Below are 24,801 nucleotides of genomic sequence, written 5' to 3'. Positions count from 1 at the left end.
TTGCTAAAGTCTCTGCATGGTGCTTGGGTGTTGCATTCATGTTTTGTTATGCTTCAGTTTCCCAGACAAATTGGAGATGTTTCTTATGCTTAATGTCTATGATAATTGTATGTAACCAGCATAATTACTTTAAGTAATTCTGACGTGCATTTACATTTTACTGTTGGGGATCAGTGATTGTAGCAGCAGAATTTATTATTTTATTTTTGCCAGTAACAGAGATTTTTCAGAAGAATTAAGCAGTATAAAAACTCAACAGTATTTCAACTTCAATCCAATAGTGTATTTAGTACATCAGAAATTTGCAAATAGAGATAAGAGGTGAAATTGTTCAAAGGCCACTGTAAAAAAAACTATGATTTTCGTGACCTTGGATCCCGAGCTTTAAGCTGTCCACAAATTTCACCGTTTTTTTCCTCCAAAACGAACTTTGGTTTTGAAAAGAGTTTTAAGAAATTGATAATTTTGCCATATACTATAATTTGATATACTAATGATTGCAGTTTTGTTCCCCATGTGTAGAAATGCTAATGGAGTTTTTATTTTTCTCATTTTCCACTTTTTCTCTATTTACATTTCTGCAATGTTTTTTGAATTGGCCGATTTCAGTATTTTCATACTCCTTGGGATTCAGTTTCTCTGTTGTACACCTTTGTTTTTTATGTCATCAGAACTGATTCTTTACTCGGTACATTCCGTCTCTTCTTTGTTCACTACTATACAACCCTCCCAAATATTTTCCCATAGAAGCTCTTCATGCCCTTTAGATGAGTCCAATGTTAAAATATTTCAAGGCTTTTGGCAAATGTTTCACTACAGTTTTCATTTTAAATTTTTATTCCATATTCTCCAATGCCCAAATGAATTTGGGTATAAACTCTTCATTTCTAAAGTCTCTTCCAAAGCACACAATCGTACTCCTTAGTGTAACTGTTGGTTACTTGTATGCAGTATTCCAGTAATCGTTGGCAGAAGTTGTCCAAGGACTTGGACATTGCTCATTTGGCCATAGAGTACTGCGTGCTTAGAGGTCTTGGGGATTTATAAAATGAAGTTCTTAGGATTTTTCTCAGTAGTGAAAAAATAAGGTCTGCTTCTATCACACCTTTCTTAAATCTAGCAAGATTAATTTGTTCAATAGTTGTACAATGTACATTGAGGTGATAACTTGACCTTGGTGGTTACAGCTTACTCAGGTGGGTGGTTTACTCAATCATTTTAGTTTTTGAGGAAGCATCAGGTATAATGCATATCTTTGTCCTCCTCAGTCCACATGACCCCACCCCTTCGGGGTCTGCCCCCCATGATGAGTGAGGTATTGAACTTGGTGAACTCTTGAGAATATCAAGACATAACTATCCTGCACTTCAGATCTTGATTAATTATTTTTTTGTAACAACATTATTTTGCGATCATCTACTGTAATGTGGCAAGGTGTTGTTGTAGTTCTCGCCTTTCATTATTGATCTCTAATCTCAAGTGCTCTAAGTAGTCTTTAATTGTGTAGTATGCATTATGTGTAAAATCTGTTTTGGTGCCTTTTTAAATAGATGTATTTTAGTAATATTTTCCATTTCCTTGGGAAATTTATTATACAGTTTTATTCCCTGGTAGAAGATACTGTATTAGGTTTTTTGTTTGTTTGTCCTTAGTAAAAGTCCAGACTGGCCATTGTTCCATGATTATGTATAGAACTGTTAGTGAAATACTTAATAATGTTTTCCCTGACATGCACTAGAGATTACTAGATGCACTCACTTGGTGCATTAAGTATATAAAGTTATTTTTTCCACTTTTCCTCAGTTTAAAAATTGTAAATATTTTCTGTCTTTGATCCCAAGAAAAAGTCCTACTGCTAAGAACGGAGAGAAAAATGAGATAGTACATCACCAAAGGTCGTTTTGTGTTAAGAGCATAACATGCTGATAAGATCCTTTTTGGCAGTTTCTTTGTGTGTTCATTCTGTGTTATTTGACAATCAATATTCACACTTAAGAACATTGTGTTTGCTACACAACCTACATGTTTATCATCTATGCTTAATGTGGCAAATTTGTTTTCCCTCTTTTTGCTGAAATGCGTATTGTTTGTTTTCTTTAAATTCAAAATTAGTTTGCCCCGTGTGGGTCTGGGGGTTAGAATAGGCCCGAGGTATTCCTGCCTGTCATAAGAGGCGACTAAAAGGAGTCTCACGTGTTTCGGCCTTTATGTGATGGTCCCCTGTAGGATTCGACCTCCATTTTTCAAAATTTTCCCGAAGAGCGAGCCAATTCGGGAAGGACGCCTTACATGCTGCATCATGGCCATCATGCACTGAGACCTATCGCATCCTTCATCGCTGTGGATCTGGACTTTTGTTCACTCTCGAGCTGTTGGGCGAGGTCACCCTCCTGGGTGCATATTTTTCCATCAACTATGGAGTATTGTTTTCTATGCTGACAATGATAATGGACTTGTTTTCTTGGTTGCACCTGATATCCTGCATGGTAGCCAGTCCGTTGTGGTGGGGCCTGTTGGTTGTAGCCCCCTGCCCACAAAGGGATCGCACTGCTGATACCTGTGCCGTTAACTCCCCACATATGCCGAGGAGTAGATGCCATCATCCTGGGGCATCGGGACTCCCGGCAGTGATCATCCTGCCATGTGGCCTTTGCTGCGGCTGGGTGGCACCCATGCTCATTCTCTGGTCGGAGCGGGTGGCATCAGGGCGGATGACACATGATGAAGCGTAGTACATAATCTCTTGCTGATGGTCAAACATCAGGAGTCTCTAAGTGATCATGGGCTCAATTCAACTCACTGAAGTATGGCCCCAAATCGTTCCCCTCCTTGGCCACACCATGGAAAGAATGTCAGGCTAAGGATGGCCGCGGTTCTTATTTGCCCTGGTACCTTAAATGTTCGAGAGCTGATGGGGATTCTTTCATGATGATGAAGCCTCAGTTTTTTGTTGGGCGTTTAAAGGACAAGTTTGGGGGTGGTATGCTTGTCCAAAATGAGATCTGGGTCAGTTTTGATGAAAACAGCATCCTCTGTCCAGTCACGGGCGTTACTCACTTGTGACAAGCTGGGGGATGTTTCTGTAACCATCACATCCCATAAGGGCTTAAATATGGCCGAAGGTATCATATTTCACAGGGACCATCTTTTGCAGTCTGACGACGAGCTGCAAGCCAATTTAGAGCGGCGAGGTGTACATTTCATTTGGCATGTCCACCGGGGTCTGAGGGATAATCAGGTTGCCACTAGTACCTTCATCTTGGCCTTCAAGGGTGATACATTACCTGAGAAGGTCAAGGTGCTGGTCTACCACTGTGATGTAAAGTGCTATATCCCTCCTCCAATGCGGTGCTTTAAATTCTTGAAGTTTGGCCATATATCTTCCCGCTGTATTTCCAGCTTCACATGTTGAGATTGTGGATGCCAATCACATCCCAATACTCCGTGTGCCCCGCCTCCCATCTGTGTCAACTGTGGAGAGCACCATTCGCCTTGCTCACCTGACTGCAAGATTCTCCAGAAAGAAAGGAAAATCATGGAGTACAAGACCCTGGACCGACAGACCTACACTGAGGCTAAGATGAAATTTGAGCACCTACATCCTGTACATGTGACATCGTCTTGCGCCACTGCTACAACAGTTCTAGCCCCCATCAGCTCCGCCAACCCCAGTCACCTCTCAGATCCGGAAGACTACACCTGCCCCCGTGATGGTGAGGGGCACTTCCCTTCCTGTTGCTCCTGCACCACCTACTTTGGGAGCAACACCCCCCCCCCCCCCTCCCCTCCCCCCACCTGGATGGTTTACTCTCGCTATCGTCCGATGTGAGAATGCCTCTCTACCTGGATTGGAATCATTCGCTGACTGAGATGTCATCACTTACTAGACCTGGCATTGTGGAATAGATGCTAAGAGCCAATCTAGACCTAATTATGTATACAGTAATATGCCTTTTGCATTGTATTCCCGTTCCTGTTGTAAAGTTAGTAATGATGAAAAAATACATCTATGGATGAAAGGACTTGGTGTACTTGCTGAGAATGTAACTGTAACTGGTGATGTAACCCTCTACTATATTTATTAATAAAGTCTGATCTGTAGCGTCAGCCGCCAATCGCTAGATGTACATCTGGTGAACAGGGCTCAAGGATGCAACAATTTGAAAAAAATCGAAGACATAGTGCCGCGTTGGCCACTGAGCGCCTACGTGGCTGCATGATGCAACCCGCTTGGGCCGGCTCGCCAGCGGGTATGCATGCTGCTAGTGTGACTACAGCAAGCGTACGGGATAATGTTCCCGCACCGGCCCTCGCAGCGGCTAAGTCCATTATCAGCACTCTTATGTAATCAAGGGCATGCGCTCAGTATAAAAGCAGCCAATGCAGACCACCGGAATCATTCCACTGTGAGCTATATCTGCAACAGCATTAAAGCACTCCTGCACTGGAGAAGCATAAGTCTTCTTCGGGCCCCCTCACTAGGAAGGGGTCCCTTGGGTCAGTCCCTTTCCAGGTTTCTGCTAGCGGGAAAAAAGACATTCGCTAGTGGCTGAAGAGCCCGAAAGCAGCTGGTCATAGGGATTCACACTCGTCCTCAGTCCTGGAGACTGGATCAGTGAAGTCCTCCCAGCCAGGGAAACCCAAGGAGCAGTGAGAGAAATCCAAAAACAAGACCCCCAAGACCAAGGGAATTATGGTGTGACCCCCACCATTGTTGCCTGCCTGTGTCTGCAGATCAGGTGGAGATTCTGGTGTCCGCTGAGGGCTTAGATCTCACCGGACCCTCAGACACAATGGATGTAGACTGCTCAGGCAATAAGTCGGTGGCAGCAGATGACCCTGAGGTGTAAACTGCTTCATTGAATGTTCCATGCCTTCCCAGTCTCACGATGACGTCATCCTCCAGTGGAATTGCGGCAGTTTTTTCCACCGCCTGGCTGAGCTAAGGCACCTGGTAAGTTTTACAGTTGCTATCTGCATTGCTCTCCAGGAAACCTGGTCCCTGGCAATGCGGACCCATGCCCTCTGTAAGGGATATTATAGGAACCATAGCGACTATAATTAAGTGTCAGGTGGAGTTTGCGTTTATGTCCTAAACTCAGTCTGAAGTGAAACTGTGCCCCTTCGAACTCCTCTTGAAGCTGTGGCTGTCAGAATGAGGACGACACAGGAAATACATGTCTGCAATGTATATCTTCCTCCAGATGGTGCAGTACTCCTGTGTGTATTAGCTGAAGTGATTGATCAACTCCCCAACCTTTCCCACTTTTGGGGGATTTTAACACCTATAACCCCTTGTGGGGTGGCACCGTGCTTACTGGCCGAGGCAGAGATGTCAAAACTTTACTGTCTCAGTTCGACCTCTGCCTCTTAAATATTGGGGCCGCCACACATTTCAGTGTGGCTCATGGTAGTTACTCGGCCATTGATTTATCAATTTGCAGCCCAGGACTCCTCCCATCAATCCACTGGAGAGCATGTGATGACCTGTGTGGTAGTGACCACTTCCCCAGCTTCCTGTCACTGCCCCAGTGTCAGGCCCACGGACGCCTGCCCAGATAAGCTTTAAACAAGGTGGACTGGAAAACTTTGACCTCTGCTGTCACCATTCAATCTCCCCCCACGGGGACTTCGATGGGATGGTTGAGCAGGTGACTACAACAATCCTTTCTGCAGCAGAAAACGCGATTCCTCGCTTTTTAGGGTAGCCCCGGCGAAGAGCAGTCCGTTGGTGGTCGCTGGAAGTCACTGAAGCAATTAAGGAGTGTCGGCAAGCTGTACAGCGACATAAGTGGCACCCTTCACTGGAGCACCTCATAGCCTTTAAACGGCTCTGTGCCCACGTTCTCCATCTTATCAAACAGAAGCAGGAGTGTAGGGAGAGATACGTCTCGACCATTGGGTGCCATACATCACCTTCCCAAGTCTGGACAAGGATCAAATGTGTTTTCAGGTACCAGACCCCAACAGATGTTCCCGGTGTTAACATAAATGGCTTGTTATCTACCGATGCAATCGCGATTGCCAAGCACTGTGCTGAGCTCTATGCTCAAGCCTCTAGGTCGGAGAATTACCCCGCAGCCTTTCGCATTCTCAGATAGTGGCTGGAAGGGAAAGTCCTATAGTTCACTACATACCACAGTGAATCCTATAAAGCCCCATTTACAGAGTGGAAGCTCCTCAGTGCCCGTGGACATTGCCCCGACACTGCTCCTGGGCCAGATCAGATCCACAGTCAGATGATTAAACATCTCTCGTCTGACTGCAAGTGGCATCTCCTCGTCATCTTGAACCGGATCTGGTGTGGTGGCATCTTTCCATCGCAATGGCGGGAGAGCACCATTATTCCGGTGCTTAAACCCAGTAAAAACCCGCTTGATGTGGATAGCTGTCAGCCCATCAGCCTCACCAACATTCTTTGTAAGCTGCGGAAATGTATGGTGTGTTGGCGGTTGGGTTGGGTCCTGGAGTCACGTGACCTACTGGCTCCATGTCAGGGCGGCTTCTGCCAGGACCACTCGATCACTGATAATCTTGTGTCCCTAGAATCTGCCATCCGAACAGCCTTTTCGAGACACTAACACCTGGTTGCTGTGTTTTTTGATTTACAAAAAGCACATGACACGACCTGGTGACATCATATCCTTGCCACATTACACGAGTGGGGTCTCAGAGGCCTGATTTTTATCCAAAACTTCCTGTTACTTTGTACATTCTGTGTCCAAGTTGGTGCCTCCCATAGTCCCCCCCCCCCCCACCCCCCCACCCCGTCCCCCACCCCTCCCCAAATCCAGGTGAATGGGGTCCCGCAGGGCTCTGTATTGAGTGTATCTCTATTTTTAGTGGCCATTAATGGTGTAGCAGCAGCTGTAGGGCCATCCACCTCACCTTGGCTATAGGCAGAGGACTTCTGCATTTCGTACTGCTCCAATTGTGCTGGAGTTGCTGAGAGGTGCCTACTGGGAGTCATCCAAAAGGCGCAGTTTTCAACCGCAGTCGTGTGTTACGCACTTCTGTCGGAATTGTATTGTTCATCTGGAACAAGAACGTTACCTTAATGACGATTCACTCACTGTAGTGGATTCTTAGGACTGGTTTTCGATCCCCGATTCACTTTGCTCCCTCACCTTTGTCGGCTTAAGCGGAAGTACTGGCAGCACCTCAGTGCCCTCTACTGCTTGAGCAACACCAACTGGGATGCAGATTGCTCTATGCTGCTGCTGCTCTATAGAGCTTTTGTTCAATCCTGCCTTGATTATGGGAGTGTGGTTTATGGTTCGGCGGTGACCTCAGCGTTGCGTTTACTCGACCCAGTGCACCACTCTGGCATTCGCCTAGCGACAGGAGCTTTTAGAACGAGTCCGGTGACCAGCGTCCCAGTGGAGGCCGGAGTTCCTCCATTGCAGGTTAGGCATGTGCAACTGCTGGCCAGTTATGTTGCACACATTCATAGTTCTCCTGCACATCTGAATTACCGTCTCCTTTTCTCACCCACGGCTGTTCATCTCCCGTATCAGTGGCCCAGGTCAGGCTGCCATTTGCAGTTTGTGTCCTATCCCTTCTTTCTGAAGTGGAGTCCTTGCCTTTACGACCTCTACTTGAGGTCCTTTCACATACAACTGTATGGTGTACACCTAGGCCACAGCTTCGCCTGGATCCTTCACATGGCCCTAAGGACGGCTCTCCGCTGCTATTTTCTCTAGATTCTTGACATGTACCGAGGCCATGAAGTTGTTTACACCGACGGCTTGATGGCTGGTAATCATGCCGGCTTTGCATATGTCCATGGAGGCCATATTGAACAGCATTCCTTGCCTGATGGCTTCAGTGTTTTCACTGCCGAGCTGGTGGCTATCTCATGCTTTTGAGCACATCTGTCCATACACTGGGGAGTAATTTCTTCGTGTACTGACTCTTGAGCAGCCTACAAGCTGTCGACCAGTGCTACCCTCGTCATCCTTTGGTAGCGACCATCCAGGAATCCATCTGTTCCCTGGAACGGTCCAGTCCCTCAGTGGTGTTTGTCTGGACACCAGGTCGCGTCGGAATCCCAGGCAACGAACGCCGACAGGCTAGCCAAACAGGCTACGCAGAAACCGCTTATGGAGATTGGCTTCTCTGCAACTGACCTGCGTTCAGTACTACACCACAAGGTTTGTGGATTTGGGAGATGGAATGGCATAACCTCAGTATGCACAACAAACTGTGTGCCATTAAGGAGACTATGAAAGTGAAAGTGTGAAAGACCTCCACGCCGGCCTCTCGCAGGGACTCTATGGTTCTCTGTCGGCTCCACATTGGGCACACTTGGGTGACACACTGCTACCTCCTGTGCCATGATGACCCACCTCATTGTCGGTGTGGCACCTGGCAGTGGCCCATATCTTAGTGAGCCGTCCTTCTTTATCTGCCTGCGATGGGCTCTTGAGTTACTGTACTCATTGCCATTAATTTTAGCTGACAATGCCTCATCAGCTTGTTTAGTTTTAAGTTTTATAAGTGACGGTGGGTTACATCATTCCATACAAGTTTTCGCACATGTCCTTTGTCCCCTTGTGTTCTTCACTCTAATGCTTTTAGGCTGGATGTTTTAATGTGTCGTAGAGTGGCTGGCATTTCCTTTTTATTCTCGTGGTCAGCCAGCCGTGGTCATCTGCTCTCTTGTTTTTATCCCTTCTATCTGTTTCTTGCTCTCTCCGTAGTTTTCTTTTCCTTTTTTTGTCCATAGTAGTGTTGGTTGTCCTTCTGTCGTTCTTCGGTTCTTCCATTCTCCTGCTATTGTGCTGTATGTCTCCTTTCTTTTCTTCTTTCCCTTGTGTAATTATTTTACTGGGAACAAGGGACTGATGACCTCGCAGTTTTGCTCCCCCCCCATCTTTCTCTTTCTCTCCTTTAAACCAACCCACCAATCAGTCAAAGTACGTTGCACAGTCATTTCATTTGTTTCTCTACTAGGAATTCTAGTGTTTTATCAGTGACAGTAATATTGCAGTCACCAGCAAAGAGAACTTTTCTTTTTCTCCTTGTCTTATACTGACTGGAAAGTCGTCATTATACACTGCTTGACAATTGCTAAGGAACAGAGACATTGCTGGATAGGAATTATCACACCTAATGACGCACAACATTACATACATAAAAGAGGTAGAGTGGCAAGTTGATAATGAAAAATGTATGGTTTACCATGTGGGAAAGCAGGATAGCAGACATATGTAATGTTTTCGTTTGACGAAGGTGAGATTCCCAATATAAAGGTCGATATCGGACTCTCAGGCACGAATGCACAAATGCACACTTTGGACCAGGTATTCATGCTGGTTACCAAACTGTTCAGGAGTCTTTGGACGATACTGTCCCTCTCTTCCCTTAAGGAGGTTTTCAGTTCTTGCACAGGTTGGAGAGGGGGTGTTCATTGAGAAACATGCCTGCCAAGAACATCCCAGGCAGGCTCCACACGGTTTAGGTCCAGGGAGTATGCAGGCCATTCCATTTGTTCAGTATCTTCACTTTGCAGTGTGCCAGACAACTCAGTGGTTCTGTGTGGGTGGGCATTGTCATCCATAAACAGAAAGTTGGGATGTACCATACTCCTAAGCAGACAGACATAATCCAAACTCATGTCCCTGCAATACTCCTGTGCTGTCACAGTACCTCGCAACAGATGCATGCAGCAGGGTTCGGCCATTATGCATAATATCCTGCCCACACCATAATGCTTAGGCCATACAGATGATGTTCATGAACATTATGTTGTATGTAATGTGTTCCCCTCTTTCCCCACCATTATTGATGGCCAGAATCACTTGCCACAATGAAGTGCTATTCATTGGAGAATATCACTCTGGACCACTGTTGCTGACCTCAACATGCACCCTAATCTAACAAACTCTTTCTCAGCGATAGTATGATTTAAGTGGGGTGTATTTAACTGACTCCCAGGCATAAACACCTGCCTGATTTAGTCACCACAAAATGATTCTGGCAGACATGTGTACTGCTAGCGGTTGCAAAGTCTGAAGAGATCTGCCTAGGAGTGAGGTGTCTTACTGCCAGGGCTACGTGTTGATCTTCTTGTGATGTGGTGGTCCATTTATGACCAGTGGCATGCTCTTGCATAGTATTTCCTCTTTCAATGGCCTTTTTTTCTTAATAGTGAGATGACACTTTTGGTCACATCCATTATTGGGGCCACAGTAGTGGCACTTTGCTCAACTTCAAGCCATTCACCCGCATGTCCGCGATCGCAAACACTCGGATGATGTCTTGGAGACTTGTTACTGTGCAATATGACCACACAGAATGTCACACTAATCTGTTCCCCAACAGTCTTTGTCAAACACCTTGCTGCATGAACTGTCGAAAGCATACAGTGTGTTAGTGCACAGGCTTTGCTGCAGGTAACACCTCCCACCCTCTACATTGCCTATTGTCATCATTGGTCTTTCTGTGGCAATTGTCTGTTGTTCTGTAGCAATTGGCAGTTCTTCCTTAGGTATTGTCAAACAGTGTGTTGTGTACGTACCGGATGGTCAGAAAGACTCTGAAAAGCTTGTAAGGGTGATGCAGGGAAAGTTGTGCTGAGAAATAATTTTTAAGAAGAAAATTTGATGCATTGCGCCATTTCCAAGTAATTTACCATTGAAGTTAGCCAATCAGGTCATCACATGCACAAATTCAAGCAGCCTACCAAAGGCTGTGTCGCCATAAGTGTTCATTTGGTTTCCTCAGACTGAACAAACTTAATGTTTGCTCGCTTAGCTTAAATTTATCTTTCGAAACATGACACATTTTAACTGGCAAAGAGCATTTCAACACGTGGTAACTCGCGGACCCACGGAGGTCTCTGCATTACAGCATTTTAATGCATGCAAGTGCTCTCTCTTTCAAGCTTTTCTGACTATTTCTGACCATCCCGTATTTACAGCAAGTTTTCCAAGTGAGACTGGAAAGACTCATTTCCAATTGTTCTTACACTTAGCGCTTATTTTATGGCCAGCAGTGTCAAAAGCCTTGGACAGGTTTAAGAGTAAACCAATAACACAGTCATCGTTGTCGAGACTTTAAGTACCATTTTTTTAAAGTGACCGATGTTGTACTTCTCCCACTTTGGAAATGAAACTGTGCTTCATTGAAAAGGTTGTACTATTCCTGTTAATCATTAGTCTTTATTTCATGATTAATTCAATTATTTTTGGTAATATAGACAATAGCAAAACTGACCTGTAGTTTTTGAAACTCTCCACATTACCTTTCTTTACTAAGCGCACAACTCGTGTTTGCTTTAGGTACGATACCTGAATGAAAGGACTCGTTTATTGTTCTTTTATGGGTCTTGTATGCTCTTTATGCATGCCTTTAGAAAAAACCTTATTAATTTACTATTTTACATGTTGTGTTAAAATTTTTCTCTCACATGATGCTGGTTTGAGCTTTGCTTCACATATGACTCATGTTAGCAAAAATTAAAAGTTGTAGTAGAGCTGAAAAACATTTGTAATTGTTTTTATTATATAAAAAATACTACACTTTTTGAAAAATGTACTTAGAATTTGTATGAATTGTTATAATCTGTACCAAAGAAGTTAAATTTATTGTACAGATAGTGAAATATGAAAGGGAGAAAAGAATGCACGTGTGAGTAAAATGTTTTTGATGTAGTTTTTCATCATCTTATAAATTTTGCAATTGCGCCACTTGTTTGACAATCAGCAAATGGGATGGGAAGAGGACTGATGTCAGTGTTACCCTAAGCATGTGTCAGCTAAAAGAAAAAAACTGTACCTCAGGTGTATTTCACACAGCAGCACCATGGACAGAAAAGATTTTTGCACAGGAGAAGGATATTGATGCTTGTATATTTGTTGTGGTTCTCTAAAAGTTAATCCATAATGGCTCACAACGACTTACTAAAGGTATTTCTGTACAGATGTTTCAGCAAAATTTTTTATGTACAGAAAATAAATCAGTTTTCAGATTTTTGTTTTGCGAGCTTTTGAAAGCCATGTGCTTTTCAAAAATGTCAGTTGTACAAAGATAATTGTGGTAATGAACCATACAAATTACTCTACGATTACCCACTGGAGATGGTGATCATAACAAACCATTTGGCAGACCACCCTAATCAAGCATCAAAACCTCGAGTTGAGTGGAACATGTCACTCATTTTCTGCTTTATTTAGTGAGCAAAAGTGTTTGTTTTTCTAATGTTGTTCATTTTAAAGTATCTTTAAAAATCTACAACCAGACATCAATGTTAAAAAGATGTTTTTGGACAAAAAAAGACTAATAAATTGCAATTCAGGAAGGTTAAATTTTAAACTATTAATTTACTGTGTATTTATAAATGATAACAAAACAGAATGTGTATCTGATACTCATATTTAGCAAAGCTTTGTGCTGCTGATGCCTAATTACATTAATCCTTGCTTGTTTCTGCTGTGTTACAGCATTACTTGCAAATGTCTTCTGATATACAGGTCGCACCAAAACATGTATACACACTTTGAACTCTTCGACAATTTATTTTATAATCATAAGGGTAATTCCTAGTTCAGATAGATATTCGAAGTGGTGGTTGAAGGAAATGTTAAAACTGTTGGCACTCAGCGTAGACTTTATTTCTGAGTAAGAGTCAGGACAGAGTCCCTTGAACCAAAGTGTGTAATGGGATTTTATGCAGTCCATCGAGTCTCATCCCAAATGTATCCAGACTGCATGGTAATAACCCTACACATCACCTTTTACTGTGTTCCATTGTAGAAAAAGTTGAGTGATTTCAGCTCTGGAGAGTGTACAGGAAACTAGATTAGTTTCTTAAATCCTACCCACTGGCCTCCTACATTTCATTCTTGGTTTGCTCGTACATCCCTATGACAATTTAGCTTGGAAATAAAATCTACCATTACCATACATAGGGTGAATAGAAGAGAAAATGTAACTGGCAAGCATTGTTGCAGGCTTTTCTCCAATTACAGGCTTCTGAAAATGAAGTGGCCAAATTCCGTAGGAGGAAACAAACTGCATCACACATTCACACCAGGCACATTTACGGCTGTGCAACAGTCGTGCAGGAATTATCTTCAGCTTAATATACACAATTACGTCGATTGACCCATTACGTAAATTTGTGCTTTATTCAATGAAAAAACACAACCCACAAAGCATAGTTCACCTGGATTCACCTCATTAACACATTCACAAAATTGCACCTTCTGATTTGTGCCATGATCCATTACTTGTAGCACTAGCCTTGGAATAAAGCAATGCAACCTTACTCTCTTGAGAATGCTTTGCTCAGTACTACAGTGGTGTGCAAGTAAGTGTGATGTGGTCTGGGCACAGGGGAATGGAGAACACTTTGCAGTGTCAGTGTCACCAATGTGCTCTCTGTCTCGCAGCACACACTCCAGCCATTTTCTACAGTGGGAACTGATAATACTGGGTAAATTCCAAATTGAGACACAGTTTCTGCTTCTGATTTTCCCCATAAAAATATGTATTCTAATAACACTCAACACTGTCAATTCGAGATGTAATATTTGTCGTGTTTGCTTTTTCAGCCATAATGAACACTACATGGACTGAGTATCATCAGCAAACCAAAACAAACATGGAAATAAACACGCATTCCAAAGCGCATCCTACAAGCAGATGTGGGAAGATGACACTGTTAGCTGGAGCATCAAATGTACAATCACTACCCCTTGCCACTGTGCATTGCCCTATCACCCACCCTGATATTGCACATCAATATCACACTGACATGACTCTCCTGTGACTTTTGCTATGAATCTTGCAGCTGTGAACAGTCTTAACAGTTCCAGTATTACATGTGAGGATTAATCACTTTTAGCTTTGTGAGGTCACCTTGATCAGTGTTTCTGTGCATTGTGCACTCTTCTATGCACCTTGAATTTTGTCTCTGAGACATGTGATTGTTAACTTTGTAGATGAATCAGTCCCATACTAAAGTTTCCACTGTGTCTGAACTCCAGCAACGTTATCAAACTTTGACTACTGCTTGATAAAATGTTTTCACTCTGATGTACAAATGTGCATTTAGCATCTTGACTTTATTCTCATGGCACTGACTGGGTTTCACAGCTAGATGGATGAGTCATCCGGTGCCTGTCAAGAAAAAGTAAAATGACCTTTTTAAGAAATTTAACCATGTAGGTAGGAAAAAAATTTCTGTGATAATTAAAATTGTGTGAACATATTTTAAGACATCCTGTATATTCATCAAAGACATCCAACTCGTTAGGTTTTAGTAAATATTGATTATTTTGTTGGGTGGTAAGTTTGAGATTAATGTTTTTGTTGCAGCCTGTGGTGTCGGAAACGAAAGACCCATCAAACCCTGCCCTACGTGTAGTGAAATTCGATACCACTCCCATCATGTCAACATATTTAGTAGCTGTAGTAGTTGGAGAGTATGACTTTGTAGAGGACAAGTCAAATGACGGAGTACTGGTGCGAGTATACACACCAGTTGGCAAGAAGGAGCAAGGTCGCTTTGCTCTTGAGGTTGCTACAAAAGTATTGCCATATTACAAAGACTACTTCCAGATTGCATATCCACTTCCAAAAATTGATTTGATAGCAATCGCAGATTTCTCTGCAGGTATGCTCGCAGTAGATACTCTTTACACTAATAAATTTCATGTGACTAATATTTTAAATATTTGATTTAGAAATAATTTTGTGGCATTCATGTCCTGTTGTTGCATGTGTTCCGTGGCTCGTGGTGAAGGAAACTAATAACAAATGGGCTCTAACTGGATGGTATTTTGAGTGTTTTATAAAGCTGTACAACTATTTTTGCTTCCATAGACAAATTCTGAAATGTGTAATGTGTATTTGTGTAGTATAAGACTTACACACCCTTTCAGATTCATGTGGAGCAAATAATACACTTTCCTTATATCGAAACAATTGAGAGCTTCTGTGAGACTAAAAATGGAAGTTGATTTAAAGAATTATACATAGTGTATGAGAAGTATTTGATGAGGGGGGAAAACTAGATTAAGTGAAATCAAAACTACTAAAGTGATTGGCTGCAAAAGTATCTGAAGTCACACTGTTATGGTTCACAGACAAGCAGGTACTGCTGCAAAAACTAAAGATTTATTATAAATCAGCAGAGTCGACAGACTAGCAAAGAAATCTACTTCTGAGATCCGTGTTTTCAGAGTTTTGACTTTCAATCTTCAACAGGCGCTCCAGTCTCCAAGGAATTTGGTGGAGATGATCTGCTTTACTCTGATAAAACCCTGCAGCTAAAGAATCACAATGTGTGCTCAAATGAGGGATTTTTCTTTACTTTACATTGTTAGAATTATAGGCTAACTAACAAGCCCAAGCAGTAATTTCATGCCTACAAAAACAGATCGTGAAAAGTTCGAGTGGTAGAATAAGCTATTTAATGCTTTGGTCTCATTCTTGCGGTCAGCATAACTGGTATATGGGTCGTTCCATGTGAAGTGTCCTAGGGCTCCCAGCTCGATCATCTTCAATTTTTATGAAATTTGTACAGGATGTACCTGACGGCCCTACATGAACTTCGGCAAAGTTTCAGGCTCACCTATAACTTGGTTGAGGTGCTAGAGCCATTTTCGTGAAGACCACTTTTACAGAGACCAAAAAGTCGTTAAGAAATCGTCAAGTTTGGCATTCCACTGTCCCTAATGTAAAAGAGCTAGACTCTTGCTCCTGGATATAGTGGCACAACTTTGTGTGCTCTACACACAAATGTTGCAAGTAGAGTTCAGAAAGCAATGCATTTGGCATAATCTCAGTTCAAAGTAGGCAACAAATTATGTTGCGAGAAATTTGCCCCATAGTTTAACGAGACAGAAGTAGTGGAGAAAGTGCACTATGGACCTGGTCTTTTGACAAACTACTGTCTGGGTGTTTAGTATATCACAAATTTTGGCCTGGCTTGTGTGTTTAATTACTGTGCTACCATCCTGTAAATTTGTTAAAAAACATGAATATATCAAAATATACCTGTGTTCAAAGTCATGTATCTCAAAATGGACACCTACAACATTACATTCATTAACACCATTCAACAAAGCACATTTCATTCTATTAGGAACACTTATTTTCATTTTGGTGTCTCTTTGGGTAAGGTGCAAAAATGTCTCCTAAAATTTGGAATTTTGTTGATTATGTCTTCATTGTTTAAATATTCATTTTGCTGTTTATTTGGTGAATTTAAACCTGTTTGTGACAGTTTCATTGCTAAATTTAACCATTTAACTGTACTAGAGACTGCTACATAATTTTTGGAAATCTGAATAATTTTATTTCTTTTCTTTATTTAGGACTCAACAATTTGATTTTAGTGTCTGAAGCAAATCAAGTTGTTGCTAAAATGGAACAACAAGATCAAGTTAATGTACGCAGTTTTGGAAATACTGATTCCCCATGCCATTTAATGACATGCAGTGCCTTAAAAGGCATCCATCCTCAAAACGTTTCACTTTGCCAATTTTTGCATCTTCAATAATTTCTTATTTAATATAAATAAATTCAATGCCATGATTTTTTTTTTCTAATATTGAAACAGATTAGTTCGGTGTTAAGATTTGGTTGTCAATTGGGCATTGAAGGCTAGCTCTTGTTGCTAAACGCTTAACTGTGGCCCCAGTTCCGTCACATGGTGATTTCCCCGACTTGTTCCGGAAAAAAAAAAAAATCCATTCTCCAGTAATGCCAAAATCTTTTTGATGATGGCAAAGATTTAGGAAGCTCTTAAAATTTTTGTACTGTGTTGCAGAACCAGCACTAAAATAATGAATATGCTTAATTTCTTTAAAAATGCACTTAAGGGATTTGATCAAGTACGCTAAAAACACGTGCACTGCAACTGTCATGTCGGAGGCAATCGCTGATTATGCAGTAGCTGACACTCTTTAGGTCTTCATTACCTTTGTAGTAAATGACAAATGGATGTATTGTAGCTTGACTGTTTTCTCAATGGAATCCCTGCACTGTGTCTTGGACAACAAAGGAGTAATTTTCTGCAAAATCCATTAATATAATCAATTCTCCTGGTTTGAGACCACCTTTAGTGAAGGCGCCAACTGAACAGTGCAGTGACAAACCGTTCTCTTACAAAAAGGAAAAAAAAAAAAAAAACATCAGTTCATCGTACAAGCAGTGGAAAAAACGTGTTATAAAAGGCATTTTATGTGCTAAGTGCAAATATTGGCTACATGGAAAGTGCGCAAAAGTGAACCTAAAATACATAAGTGACGACTCTCCCTGGACTTGCTTTGACTGTCTGAAGTGTGAAACAACTGATCTTGTAAGTACAATAAAGTCAAAAGATGAAATAATAAAATTGTTACAAACTGGTATTAGCACTCTCAAAAAAGAAATTAAATAGCTAAAAGATGCAAATGCTAAACTAGTAAGAGAATCATGATGCTGTGTATGTGGAAATCCTTTGTCAAACAAAAGTAAAAACTTTGACAATTCTTGTGTGCAAACTTTGGAAAGAAAGGGACACAGAAAATAAATCATGTGGTGAAGCTGTAAACAAATATAGCTGGAAAACAGTGACATATAAGAAGAACTAGAAACATGAAAGTGATTCGTCTAAACAGGAAGACAAAAATGAATTTCTCGTAATTGGCAACTCCATATTGAAAAATGTAGTAGTTCCGAACTGTGACATCGATGTTCGCCCTGGCATTCGACCACAACAAATTAATAAGCATTTTAAAAATATTATGTACACGAAACAGACTAACTTTAGGAACAGTAGTGATATGACGGCAAACTTCAGAGGTGTGATATTCCATGTTGGGACGAACTCTATTCGAAGCAGCAGCGAAGAAGAAATCAAACGATACAAGAAATGTAATTCATTTGGCGAAAAAATTTTTTTACAAGCTCTAGAATTGTAATCAGTCGAATCTTACATAGAAGATCTGTGAGTAACACTTATATAAACAATATAAACTGCGCCGTCAGGGAACAGTGTGACGAACTTGGTGCGATTTTCGTTGACCCTAAAAAATTTGAGTGACAAATGTCTGGGGAGGGATGGCTTGCATTTGAATAGACTAGGAACAGTGACCTTTAGTAAAACACTCATGGACATATGTAAAATTATTAAAAATACAGGAAACTGGTATTTTCTGAAAGGGGTGATGTTCCAAGGATACCGTTTGAAAATAAAAAACGTGAATGTAAATGAAATAATGAGGTACTTGAAGTAATTGACAAGGACAAAAAGACAGTGAGAAGTGACAACGGTAAATACAGTAATAATAATTTCGCAATTGTTCACCAAAATATCGAAAGTTTAAGAAATAAAGTACAACAGCTAGAAGTCGAGCTAGAGACTATACACAGCTCAGTTGTTTGTATCACAGAGCATTGGTGCAATGAAGTGGAAATCAGTCAAGTAGTCTTAAAATCTTACGGCAGACATCTATCTTTTTCGACCTCCATGGTAAACTGAATATTCTTGTGAATGGAATTCAGATGTTTTAAGAATCCTGCCAGTTTTTCTTCTCCATGGGGCCAAACTACAAATGTGTGATCCACGTAACGCCAGAAGACTTTCGGTTTAAATTCAGCTGACTCTAGTGCCTTCTCCTCAAGTCCTCCATAAAAAGGTTTGCTACCAGAGGGGACAAAGGACTGCCCATGGCAACACCGTCAACTTGTTCAAAATATTCATTATTGAATAAGAAATAAGTTGAGGACAGGCAATGATGAAATAATGCTGTTATGTCGGCTTTGAACCTTCTGCTAATGAGTACCAGTGAATCCATCAGTGGAACCTTAGTAAATAAAGAGACAACATCAAAACTCACTAATAAGTCAGAATTTTGGAGTTGGAGCGACCTCAGTCTACTAATAAAATCGGCGGAATTACGAATGTGATGTGGACACTTGCCCACATAAGGTCTCAGTAACGAAGACAGATGTTGTGCTAAATCATAGGTTGGTGCACCGATATTACTAACAATAGGGCGTAATAGTAGTCCCTCCTTATGAATTTTTGGAAGACCATAAAGCCTCGGTGGAACAGAGCTATGCGGTTTCAGTCTTTTAATGACTTCAGGTGGAAGCGTAGAAGAGTTTAACAAAACTGTCGTTTTCCTTTCTACTCTGCTTGTCGGATCCTTGTCGATCTTCCGATATGTGGATTCACCAAGGAGGCTATAAATCTTCTCGTTGTAGATGTTTCGTGGCAAAAGTACTGTCGCATTGCCCTTGTCCGCTCGGAGAACCACAGTGTGGGGATCTTCACGTAGTTTCCATGGAGCATGAGCGCCACACACGCCTACTACAGCCCAACAAATCAGCCGTAGCAGAACACTGTATTTTGACGGGACACTCCATGGATTATTGTGGAACAAAAATATTAGGGACAACTAGATCTTTTTGGGAATCCATTATCAAGGAGTCCGTGGAGATACGATTGGCAAAAGATCTTATTAATCGAGACGGCGACTTTCAGATGGATAAAGCATGGGATCCTGTAATTTCTTTAATCGCTTCACAGAGACATGGGTCTGCATCTAGTGCGACGGCTGACAAAAATTGATTTTATACTTTCGACTACCGCGCCTCAGCTGCGCGAAGACGCTTTATGACAGATAGCGCAAATGTAGGTACACCACTACGCATGCACGGCCCGCTTCTGCTGCAGAGCGCGCCAAATTAGATAGGGGGCACGGTATTAGCCTTCTCCAATGCACAGGCGCCGCCGTGCCAGTTTTCGGTATATATAGAACAACGCGCACCAGTAATCTTCAGTCTCGCACTCACCTGGAGATGGCTGCATGTTTGTTAGCCGAAGTATCGTGCCAAGATGTCAACGTGATGCGGCTGCAAGCCTGAAATATGATGGACCATGACTTTGTTGTTAGCTGCCCACTCGTATACACTTTTTTGTGTTTCTTCAGGTTTCTATCTTAGATCTACATGTGATGTCACTGATTAGCACATTAGTCATCTGCAAACAATATTGTATGCCCATGCTTTATACTTTGTGGGAAATCATTAATATAAATTAGAAATAGTACTGGGCCTAGGACACTACCCTGTGGTACACCTATATTTTTATGTTTGGGGTCAGAAATATATTTTTCAGTACAGTTGGAGTTACATGATAAATGTGTTATTTTAGTCATCTGTATTCTATTTTCTAGATATGACTGGAACCATTTTTTTGCAATCCCCCCTTATTCCCAGTTCATGTAGCTTGACCAACAGTGTTTTGTGATCCTCTGTGTCCATAGCTTTGGTTAGATCGAGAAATATACCTGTTGTATAGTTTCCTTTATCAAGTGCTTCTAGGATATATTTAGTGAGATATGTTGTTGCTGCTTCTGTGCCTTTCCCTGTTCGGAATCCAAACTGGTCCTTGACTAGGAGGTTGTGCTTATTTAAGTAGCTCATAAGTCTATCTTTCACAATAGTTTCTATTATTTTCGCAAAGCATGAGAGCAGTGAGAGTGGCCTCTTATTTTCTATATTTCCTGTGTCTTCTTTTTTGAAGAGAGGCAGTACTTTGGCATATTTTAAGTAGTCAGGAAAGTAACCCTGCTAGAATGATTGGTTTATAATATTAACTAATGGTGATAACAGGCTCTGTATACAGTCTTTAATTAGAAAAATTGGAACTTCATTTAAATCAGCTGAATTTTTATTTTTCAGTTTGCAAACTACTTTGTAGACTTCTTCCTTTGTTGTGGGCAGTAGTACCATTGAATGTGGTACACTTTTGTTTAGCTTTGTGATCTGAGGGACTTTTAGCAATTTTTGCTGAAATTTTATACTTTTATTGCTGAAATAATTATTTATATAGTTTGCCAAATATTTTGGATCTTTTATTAGAATCCCTTCTTTTTTTTATGTTAGACACATTCATCTTTCTGTTGCCAGTTTCCTGTTTTACAATCTTCCAGACTTCTTTGTTTTTGTTTTCAGTACTCAGCACCAGTTTGGAGTTGTGAGCCCTCTTAGCAGCACACAACACTTTCATGTATGTTTTCCTATACCTTTTATAAAAGAGTAAGAGAGTAAGAAAGATGGATTTGTTTGACTGTGTTTGATAGAGCTGAGGTACTTCAGTGTTTGAGATGATTTTTTTGATACCTTTGGTCACCCATTTGTTTTGTTCAGCTGTTGAGAATGGACGTAACACTTTAAGAAAGATCCCTTCAAATTTTAGTTTGAATTTTGTCATGAAGTTCTTGAATGTATCATTTGCATCTACCTCTGAGTATACTGTTTTCCCATGTTTCACCTGCTATTTGTTTAGCAAACTCCTGCCCTTTTTTTTTTTTTTTTTTTTTTGGTTTGGAAAAATTTTGCCTATATACTTGCATTTTCTTTGTTCTTTCTGTAGTCGTTTTCGATTTTATAATTTGACCAGCATGGTCAGATAATCCTAGCTCAAAAACATCTACACTACAGTTTTCTTTATCTAAATCTGTTGAAACCTGATCAATAGCGGTCTTTGAATGGTTTGTTATTCTTGTTGCACTGTTAACTCTTGGCACTAAATCGAAAGTTTGGGTGACACTTATTAATGATTCCCAGGTAGGATCTGGATTCAGTTTATCTATATTTAGGTCTCCACATATGAGAATGTTGCTCTTTGGAGTGGATATCATGTCAGATACTTGATTTAGTTTAGACAAAAACTTACTTATGTCTCCACTAGGAGACCTGTATAAACACAAAATAGTTAATTTTCTACGTCTGTTCTGGTCTCTAAATTCTATTGCTGCCAACTCAAAATGTTTGTCTTCACTGATTGCACATAAATCACTTCTGACATTATATGGATAATTTTGTTTGACATAAATACAACAACCTCCACACTTCATAGAACTTCTACTGTATGCACATGCTAAATTGTAAGATGTTAAGACTACTTGACTGATTTCCACTTCATTGCACCAATGCTCTGTGATACAAACAACTGAGCTGTGTATAGTCTCCAGCTCGACTTCTAGCTGTTGTACTTTATTTCTTAAACTTTCAATATTTTGGTGAACAATTGCGAAATTATTATTACTGTATTTAGCGTTGTCACTTCTCACTGTCTTTTTGTCCTTGTCAATTACTTCAAGTACCTCATTATTTCATTTACATTCACGTTTTTTATTTTCAAACGGTATCCTTGGAACATCACCCCTTTCAGAAAATACCAGTTTCCTGTATTTTTAATAATTTTACATATGTCCATGAGTGTTTTACTAAAGGTCACTGTTCTTAGTCTATTCAAATGCAAGCCATCCCTCCCCAGACATTTGTCACTCAAATTTTTTAGGGTCAACGAAAATCGCACCAAGTTCGTCACACTGTTCCCTGACGGCGCAGTTTATATTGTTTATATAAGTGTTACTCACAGATCTTCTATGTAAGATTCGACTGATTACGATTCTAGAGCTTGTAAAAAAATTTTTTCGCCAAATGAATTACATTTCTTGTATCGTTTGATTTCTTCTTCGCTGCTGCTTCGAATAGAGTTCGTCTCAACATGGAATATCACACCTCTGAAGTTTGCCGTCATATCACTACTGTTCCTAAAGTTAGTCTGTTTCGTGTACATAATATTTTTAAAATGCTTATTAATTTGTTGTGGTCGAATGCCAGGGCGAACATCGATGTCACAGTTCGGAACTACTACATTTTTCAATATGGAGTTGCCAATTACGAGAAATTCATTTTTGTCTTCCTGTTTAGACGAATCACTTTCACGTTTCTAGTTCTTCTTATATGTCACTGTTTTCCAGCTATATTTGTTTACAGCTTCACCACACGATTTATTTTCTGTGTCCCTTTCTTTCCAAAGTTTGCACACAAGAATTGTCAAAGTTTTTACTTTTGTTTGACAAAGGATTTCCACATACACAGCATCATGATTCTCTTACTAGTTTAGCATTTGCATCTTTTAGCTATTTAATTTCTTTTTTGAGAGTGCTAATACCAGTTTGTAACAATTTTATTATTTCATCTTTTGACTTTATTGTACTTACAAGATCAGTTGTTTCACACTTCAGACAGTCAAAGCAAGTCCAGGGAGAGTCGTCACTTATGTATTTTAGGTTCACTTTTGCGCACTTTCCATGTAGCCAATATTTGCACTTAGCACATAAAATGCCTTTTATAACACGTTTTTTCCACTGCTTGTACGATGAACTGATGTTTTTTTTTTTTTTTTTTTCCATTTTGTAAGAGAACGGTTTGTCACTGCACTGTTCAGTTGGCGCCTTCACTAAAGGTGGTCTCAAACCAGGAGAATTGATTATATTAATGGATTTTGCAGAAAATTACTCCTTTGTTGTCCAAGACACAGTGCAGGGATTCCATTGAGAAAACAGTCAAGCTACAATACATCCATTTGTCATTTACTACAAAGGTAATGAAGACCTAAAGAGTGTCAGCTACTGCATAATCAGCGATTGCCTCCGACATGACAGTTGCAGTGCACGTGTTTTTAACATACTTGATCAAATCCCTTAAGTGCATTTTTAAAGAAATTAAGCATATTCATTATTTTAGCGCTGGTTCTGCAACACAGTACAAAAATTTTAAGAGCTTCCTAAATCTTTGCCATCATCAAAAAGATTTTGGCATTACTGGAGAATGGATTTTTTTTTTTTTTCCGGAACAAGTCGGGGAAATCACCATGTGACGGAACTGGGGCCACAGTTAAGCGTTTAGCAACAAGAGCTAGCCTTCAATGCCCAATTGACAACCAAATCTTAACACCGAACTAATCTGTTTCAATATTAGAAAAAAAAAATCATGGCATTGAATTTATTTATATTAAATAAGAAATTATTGAAGATGCAAAAATTGGCAAAGTGAAACGTTTTGAGGATGGATGCCTTTTAAGGCACTGCATGTCATTAAATGGCATGGGGAATCAGTATTTCCAAAACTGCGTACATTAACTTGATCTTGTTGTTCCATTTTAGCAACAACTTGATTTGCTTCAGACACTAAAATCAAATTGTTGAGTCCTAAATAAAGAAAAGAAATAAAATTATTCAGATTTCCAAAAATTATGTAGCAGTCTCTAGTACAGTTAAATGGTTAAATTTAGCAATGAAACTGTCACAAACAGGTTTAAATTCACCAAATAAACAGCAAAATGAATATTTAAACAATGAAGACATAATCAACAAAATTCCAAATTTTAGGAGACATTTTTGCACCTTACCCAAAGAGACACCAAAATGAAAATAAGTGTTTCTAATAGAATGAAATGTGCTTTGTTGAATGGTGTTAATGAATGTAATGTTGTAGGTGTCCATTTTGAGATACATGACTTTGAACACAGGTATATTTTGATACATTCATGTTTTTTAACAAATTTACAGGATGGTAGCACAGTAATTAAACACACAAGCCAGGCCAAAATTTGTGATATACTAAACACTCAGACAGACAGTAGTTTGTCAAAAGACCAGGTCCATAGTGCACTTTCTCCACTACTTCTGTCTCGTTAAACTATGGGGCAAATTTCTCGCAACATAATTTGTTGCCTACTTTGAACTGAGATTATGCCAAATGCATTGCTTTCTGAACTCTACTGGCAACATTTGTGTGTAGAGCACACAAAGTTGTGCCACTATATCCAGGAGCAAGAGTCTAGCTCTTTTACATTAGGGACAGTGGAATGCCAAACTTGACGATTTCTTAACGACTTTTTGGTCTCTGTAAAAGTGGTCTTCACGAAAATGGCTCTAGCACCTCAACCAAGTTATAGGTGAGCCTGAAACTTTGCCGAAGTTCATGTAGGGCCGTCAG

General features: G+C 40.5%; 1 protein-coding gene across 4 annotated transcripts in view; it reads left to right on the top strand.

Moving 5' to 3' along the window:
* The window catches only part of LOC126475225 (puromycin-sensitive aminopeptidase), a 157,633-nt gene that overhangs the window by 3,320 nt on the left and 129,512 nt on the right, over positions 1 to 24,801 (top strand). For all 4 annotated transcript variants that reach the window (XM_050102898.1, XM_050102896.1, XM_050102899.1 and 1 more), the window contains exon 4: positions 14,326 to 14,623. In XM_050102898.1, coding sequence (XP_049958855.1) covers positions 14,326 to 14,623 — 298 coding nt within the window. The remainder of the gene's footprint in view (positions 1 to 14,325; positions 14,624 to 24,801) is intronic.

The sequence above is a fragment of the Schistocerca serialis genome, chromosome 4, assembly GCF_023864345.2.
Source record: "Schistocerca serialis cubense isolate TAMUIC-IGC-003099 chromosome 4, iqSchSeri2.2, whole genome shotgun sequence".
NCBI classification, from domain to species: Eukaryota; Metazoa; Arthropoda; class Insecta; order Orthoptera; family Acrididae; genus Schistocerca; species Schistocerca serialis.
The sequence above is the reverse complement of the archived record's forward strand: the minus strand, read 5'-3'. Positions and strand labels throughout refer to the sequence as shown.